Source organism: Muscardinus avellanarius (genome assembly GCF_963383645.1).
Source record: "Muscardinus avellanarius genome assembly, chromosome: 3".
In the NCBI taxonomy this organism is placed as follows: Eukaryota; Metazoa; Chordata; class Mammalia; order Rodentia; family Gliridae; genus Muscardinus; species Muscardinus avellanarius.
In genome coordinates, this window is record NC_137788.1 from 116,177,441 (window position 1) to 116,184,837 (window position 7,397).

Consider the following 7,397-nt stretch of genomic DNA (forward strand, 5'->3'; position numbering starts at 1 on the left):
CAGGGGCATCCTACCTCTGAGCTACACCCCTGCCCTATTTTTTATTCTTTATTTTGAAACCAGGTCTCACTGAGTTGCGGAGGGCTGCACTAAGTAGCTGAGGCTGTCCGCGAACTGCAATCCTCCTGTCTCAGCTTCCCAAATGCTGGGATTACAAGCATGCGCCACCATGCCCGGCTTTATTGTTTATTTGTTTGTTTGTTTATTGTGGTACTGGGGTTCCTGGAAGCCTTTCTACTGCCAGGCTACACTCCCAGACCTATTTTTCATATTTTTATTTGGAAACAGGGTCTCTTAAACCAGCGTGGCTGGCTTCAAACCTGTGTGATCCTCCTGTCTCTGCTTCCCAAGTGCAGGGATTACAAGCGTGCACCACCAGCTTGGGTATTTTTTATTTTGAAATAGGGTCTCACTAAGTGGTGAAGGGCCTCAGCAAGCAGCTGAGGCTGGCTGCGAACCTGCGATCCTCCTGTCTCAGCCTCCCAAGAACTGGGATTACAAGCATGCACCGCCGCACCCGGCAGCTGCTGCTGCTTCTTCTTCTTCTTCTTCTTCTTCTTCTTCTTCTTCTTCTTCTTCTTCTTCTTCTTCTTCTTCTCCTTCTCCTTCTCCTTCTCCTTCTCCTTCTCCTTCTCCTTCTTCTTCTTCTTCTTCTCCTTAAGAATGTCTTGGCTGCTTGCTGTGAGGTGTGATTGTTACGGGCATGGGTGGATAGCACTGAGAAGGAACTGTGAGCAGTAAACAAAGAGAGAAGAATTCTAAGTCTGTCGAATCATCCTCGAGTGGCTGAGATGGAATGTCCGAAAAAGCTCCAAGGAGCTAAACCTGAGATCCTGCAGTGCAGGTTCCTGTAGCGCCCATTCGAGTGACTAAGTCAGAATAATCTCCCAAGATTGGTCCAGCCAGACCAGCCGCTGTATTTCCTTGATGTCTTGAGACTACAGAGAACCAAGGCTCCTGGGGATGACACTCCTGAGACTGGTACCCTATGCTCTGGGGGGAGGGAACAGACCATTGTCATAAGGCTGGCGTCTGTCATCCTGGGATGAATGGTACTCACCTGGCACCTGCTGAACACCTGATCACATGAGGAAGAGGAAGGGGAGGGGCGGGGCAAGTCATCGAAGGGAGGTGAGACCATGTGCTTCACCTTCATGGTTTTTGGGGGTGCCTTCCAAGACGGCAGTCTGGGACGGGGCTGCAAAAAAGCCTGTCAGAGCCCCGCTGTGTTTCCACTGGAAGTCTCTAGCAAGGATGTTTGGATCCTTCGACGCTGGCCCAGAATGTGTGATCTGTGATCCTTTTCCAATTAGGACCCTCACCCCCACTGTCTATGACTTGGGTGCAGCTCATCAGGGGAAAAGAACTGCTATGCTTGCTGCTGGTATGAGACAGGGCTTGCATCTCAGGACCACAAGCTATGAAGAAATAAAGGGCACTGTTGCAGTCAAATCGAGACTCCAATACATTTTTTTAACATGCCCATAGCATTTGGATCTACTTTTGGGAGCCATTATCCCTATTGTAATTGCTTTTTCTATATTTATTTAATCTGCTAAACTATAAGCTCAGTGAATAGATACACCAAGCCCTTCTATTAACTGTGGTATCCCTGCCACTAACCGTGATGTCTGGCCCATTATTGCTGCTGAGAAGAGAAGGAACGGCCCCAGCGTGCTGGGAGCAAGCTGGCCTGGCTGCAATACTCTCCTGGTGAATTTTTACAACTGCAAGCTTGCCAAGTGCCATGTACATGTATGCCCCAAACATTCTGAATTTCATTATGATATGTGATTGCAATTCATTATGATAATGATTGAATTTCATTGTATGTGATTGCAATTCACCAATAAAATAATATTTTTAAAAAATTTAAACTGCAAAGAACTCCTAACAGCAAACAAGATAGCTCTGTGACCAAGAGGGAGTAAGACAAGATCAAAGCTACTCTGAGCCTCACGCAAAAAAAGAGCATTGTCCAAACCACAAAGGACCCAGACATCTCTCCCTCCACCAACTGAGTGACTGCTTCCTCTCTACCAATTGCAATTCTAGCCCCACTTCATTACCCTGATTTCCAGGCTGAAAATGAAGACACCCACTTCTAGAAATGCCTCTGCTTTCTGAGAGCACCCAAACCTGGAACGAAACTGCACTTCCTTGAACCTTTCCCCAAATTATTTAACACAAGCCCCAGACCTTGTCAAGCACCCTTCATGTTTGCTGATGGCATACCATCTCCATGGAGGCAGCAAGTCCATTGACATAATTCCTTCCCCACCGGGGCTTTCCCTAGTGCTCTTTGGATGGGGAGCATTATTGACACTCAGCGGAAGTTTACTGGACACAGGAATACAGAATGGCAGGAAGGAGAAGGAACTTCACTGGGGAGGGACACTGTGGTCGCAGTCAGGAGGGGGAGAGGACTCCAAGCAAGTATGAGCCCTATAAGGAGAACCAGAAGGCAATGCCGGCCACCAGTGTCACGGAGCAGAGACCAGGAAGACTATTTATTTATTTATTTATTTATTTATTTATTTATTTATTTTATTTATTTTTGTGGTACTGGAGATGGAACTCAGGGGCATTCTACCTCCGAGCGACACCCCCAGCCCTAATTTTATTTTATTTTTTTGCGGGTTTGGGGATAGAACACCGGGGCATTTGGCCTCCAAGCTACACCCCCTGCCCTTTTTTTTATTATTTATTTTGAAACAGGGTCTCACTGAGTTGCAGAGGGCCTCACTAAGTAGCTGAGGCTGTCCGTGAACCTCGATCCTCCTGTCTCAGCCTCCCAAATGCTGGGATAACAAGCGTGCGTGACACTTTAGAAGACCCAGAGCCCGCTCCTGGTGCATGCCTTCATTAGACTGGTCCCCTGACCCCTTGGCATGTTCTTGGCTTCCATCAGCAGCAAACCAGGGGCAATAAATGTGTGTGTGTGTGTGTGTGTGTGTGTGTGTGTGTGCGTGTGTGTGTGTGTGCGCGCTATATCAGAGAGAAAGATCAGTGCCAACTCTAATGCCCCTCTTCCTTCATTTCCAGGCACATTCCTGAAGACCAAGTAGCACATGCCTGTATCCTCAGTATTTGGGAGGCTGAGACAGGAAGATCACAGGTTCAAGGCCAGCATCAGCAACTTAGCCAGGTTCTCAGCAACTTAGCGAAACCCTGTTTCAAAATAAAAAAATTAAAAAGGGTTGAGGTATAGCTTGGAGGTAGAATGAATGCCCCTGGGTTAAGTTAAAAAATTAAAGCACCCGCCAGGCATGGTGGCGCACGCTTGTAATCCCCGCGCTTGGGAGGCGGAGACAGGAGGATCGCGCAGGTTCAAAGCCAGCCGCGCTGGCTTAAGAGACCCTGTTTCCAAATAAAAATATAAAATAGGTCTGGGAGTGTAGCCCTAAGGTAGAAGGGCTTCCAGGAACCCCAGTACCACCAAAAAAAATTAAAGCACCCAAAAAATAAATAAAGACCAGGTGAAATCTATTCTCCCTTGGGCATCTTACAATAAATTATAGAATCCTGACATTTTGAACTAGGTAAGTCAGAAAGTACATGTACCCTTATAAAGAATATCATATCTAAAAGTCATAAACTAGCCGGGAGTGGTGGCGCACGCTTGTAATCCTGGGGCTTGGGAGGTGGAGACAAGAGGATCGCTCAGGTTCAAAGCCAGCCTCGCTGGCTTAAGAGACCCTGTTTCCAAATAAAAATATAAAATAGGTCTGGGAGTGTAGCCCTAAGGTAGAAGGACTCCCAGGAACCCCAGTACCACCAAAAAAAAAGCACCCAAAAAATAAATAAATAAAATATCAGGTGAAATCTATTCTCCCTTGGGCATCTTACAATAAATTATAGAATCCCGACATTTTGAACTAGGTAAGTCAGAAAGTACGTGTACCCTTATAAAGAATATCATATCTAAAAGTCATAAACTAGCCAGGCGTGGTGGCGCACGCTTGTAATCCCCGCGTTTGGGAGGCGGAGACAGGAGGATCACGCAGGTTCAAAGCCAGCCTCGCTGGCTTAAGAGACCCTGTTTCCAAATAAAAATATAAAAAATAGGTGTCTGGGGGTGTAGCCTGGAGGTAGAGGTTTTTCAGGAACCCCAGTACCACCAACAAAAAAGTCATAAACTATAAAATAGTAGGAATAATCACATACATTTACCAGAAAACATTTCACATAACAATTACCATTTAGCTCAAATATGAATTATATCCCACTATAATTCTGAATGTAATTTTTAGGAAACAAATATCAAAATACAATTATGATGATAATAAATTCAATGAGAAACTCATCTCTAATAGTATAATAAAATCAAAAGGGAAAATAGAACTCATATTTCATAAAAAGCATCCTACAGAAACCTCAGAAATCATCAGGTGCCTCCCTCAAATTGTGATTCACACGGTATCACCACCCTCAGCAACCTCACCATTAGCAACACACTGAGAAAATTATCATCATGACTCGCACCAACTACCTTCAATATTCCATGTTCACGGATTATTTTATTTACTCATAACCAGTATCATACAACCCTCAGAAAGAAACGGGTATACTGGCTTCCTTCACCTTAATTATGACTCTTGCAATTTCCACGCTTGAGGTCCTGGCCACAATTTGCTCCCCTCATCCCTGTAACGACACCTTGACTTTAGTTCCCTGTGGACCCTCAAGCCTCAGAGAGGGGTGGGCTTCCATTCTTTACCCATCACTAAGCCATCTCCTTTCCAGGTCCCAGGGGTCTCAAATCACCCAGCATCCCCAAGAGTCAGAATCCGATTACAACTGAAACAAAGAATTCCCCTTGGCAATATATTGTTTCAGGACAATGGAGGTATTTGGAAACATATGTATCATGGGGCAAATCCCATGGCACCAGGCATGCAAGCCTATTCTCTGCCAGTCCAGTTAAACTTGAAACACTCAAGGTCAGAAAACGTGTGGTACACGCATCATCGCATCATCGCTACATCTGCAGCGCCCAGGAAAAGCGGGAGGAACCGAGCCCAGGAGAGTGTCAGAGCTGAGGTGGTAAAAGGAGGAGGAATGGCGGGTCCCCGACACCTGGACAGCAGCCACCGTGATGTCCTGTTCGCTCTAGTCAGGTGGCAAGCACGAGGAAGCGGCCGGCCACCTGGGATGGGAGTGGTGGCCTCTGTCACCTTCCTTGTTGGGAAAGCCGGGCATGCGCAGACCGCGCATCACAGACTGTCCAGGATAAAAGGGCTCCTGCCAGGGCCCTTGGTCCACAGCCTCCTGGTCACCGACTGCTTTCCTTGTCCTGCCTGTCTCTGGTGAGTGTCCAGCAGGGGCCAGATCCTCAGCTAGGGGTGCACATGGAGGAAGAGGAGTCCAGACTTCAGTGGGGAAGAGGGAAGCGGGAAGAAGACCTTGGAGGGCAGCTGGGGACCCAGAGCCAGGAACCTCTGGAGGATGCTTCAGGGCCCAGGGCCCAGCGCAGCCTGGGGACACACGCATGCGCAGACACGTGTGAGCCCTCAAGGGCTTGGGGCCCAGCAAGAGGTTCCAGCATTCCTTTCTGGAAGCAGCTGGAATCAGAAGGGAATATCTTGCAGGTCAATTTAAACAGAGATCGGCTTCCACTTTCCTTCTGAAGGCTGCAGCTCAGGAAGCAGCGGGTCTAGGGACCAAGGGCTTTTCCAAAATCATTCCCCCGGGAGACCTTGGTCTAAAGATTGTACGCTGATATTTTTTCTTTGGTCCATGCAGGCTCACCGACTCCCACCGAGATGTCCTGCCAGCAGAACCAGCAGCAGTGCCAGCCCCCTCCCAAGTGCCCCTCGCCCAAGTGCCCCCCGAAGAGCTCAGCCCAGTGTCTGCCCAAAGCATCCTCTGGCTGCGGGCTCAGCTCCGGGGGCTGCGGCGGGGGCCTGGGCTCCGAGGGCGGCTGCTGCCTGAGCTCCCATGGCCGCCGCAGGTCCCACCGCTGCAGGCGCCAGAGCTCTGAGGCCTGCGACAAGGGCAGTGGCCAGCAGTTGGGGGGCTCGGGGGGCTGCTGCTGATCTGGGCAGCACATTGAGAATAAAAAATAAAAGCTGAAGGACTGCCAGCCGCCAGCTCTACTGCAGTACCCCAGTCTCCTTCAGCCCCCCAATTGCTCTTCCATCCAGGATCCCCGGGCTGTCCGCCTTGGTGTCTGCCAGGACTTGCGATCTCTGCCCGGCCAGTTATTGCCATCTGAGCCTGGACCTATGGGAAATAAAGGCTTTTGTTTTCTGAGCATCATTGGGCGTTCCCTGACTTTTTTCGATGGTGTCTCCTCCCCTCTGACCCCCCAGCCAGTGGTACCAGTCAGAGGAGGCCCTGCCTCCAGTCCAAGTCAATAGCAGTTCTTTTTTTTTTTTTTTTTTTAATTTTTTGCAGTACTAGAGATGAAACCCAGGGGCATTCTACCTCCAAGCTACACCCCCAGGCCTATTTTTTATTCTTTATTTTGAAACAGGGTCTCACTGAGTTGCAAAGGGCCTAAGTAGCTGAGGCTGTCCGAGAACCACGATCCCCCTGTCTCAGCCTCCCAAATGCTGGGATTCCAGGTGTGCGCCATGTCAAGCTTATGTCAGTTTTAAAAGTTAAAAATATATACATATAAAAAAATAATAGCTCCCCTGCGGAGGGTGGGATGGGGAAGAAAAGCAGATTGGCTTAGGAGACCCTGTTTCCAAATTTAAAAAAATGTAAAAATAGGTCTGGGAGTGTAGCCCGGAGGTAGAAGGGCTTCCAGGAACCCCAGTACCACCAAAAAATAAAAAATAAAAGCAAGCCCGAGTCAGTCCTGAGGAAGAAAACTGCTAACCCCCAAAGGTGACCCAGTGATACCCAAGCCCCTTGGCGGCCCCTCCAGTGCCCGCGCCTGCAGCCTCACCTGCCTCTCCAGTCGCGTCTCCAGGTCACCCTCTGCCTCTGCTTCCGGGGTGATTGTAACTAACATTCCTGGAAGCCATCCCAGCCTCCGTGTCTGGCTTCTGCCTTGATGCTGGGTCTATAATATCTCATTGGCCCAGAGAAATCGTATCCATGCTGCTGCACCAGATGTTGACTCCTTGACATTTTTTCTTCCCCTGACCTGGGTCCCCATCGCTCCATGGGAATAGGCGCCTGTGACGTTGATAGCCAGCCGCCCTGTCTCCTCTGCTGGAAAGCAAGCGCCAAGACTTCCCTTGGGTCCTGTTCATCCTCCCCACTCTTACTTCTGCAGTGTGCATACCTGCAAGGCCCACTCCTACACCAACTTGCACTTGGGATGCCGAGCTACTTGTCTCTGGGCGCAGCAGGCTTGGTGACTAGATGAGGCTGGCAGGAGCCCTGTAGGTCGCTGGCTACGGATGCCGACTCTGTTTCAGAACAAAAAATAAAAAGGGCTG

At 49.0% G+C, this 7,397-nt stretch overlaps 1 protein-coding gene across 1 annotated transcript; it reads left to right on the forward strand.

Annotated features, from left to right (window-relative positions):
• Positions 1–5,765: 5,765 nt before the first annotated feature.
• On the forward strand, positions 5,766–6,038 carry LOC308260290 (late cornified envelope protein 3B-like; the record flags this gene model as incomplete). Its single annotated transcript, XM_080691596.1, has 1 exon — positions 5,766–6,038. The coding sequence occupies one exon, from the start codon at positions 5,766–5,768 to the stop codon at positions 6,036–6,038; it is 273 nt and encodes a 90-aa protein (XP_080547722.1).
• Positions 6,039–7,397: the final 1,359 nt, after the last annotated feature.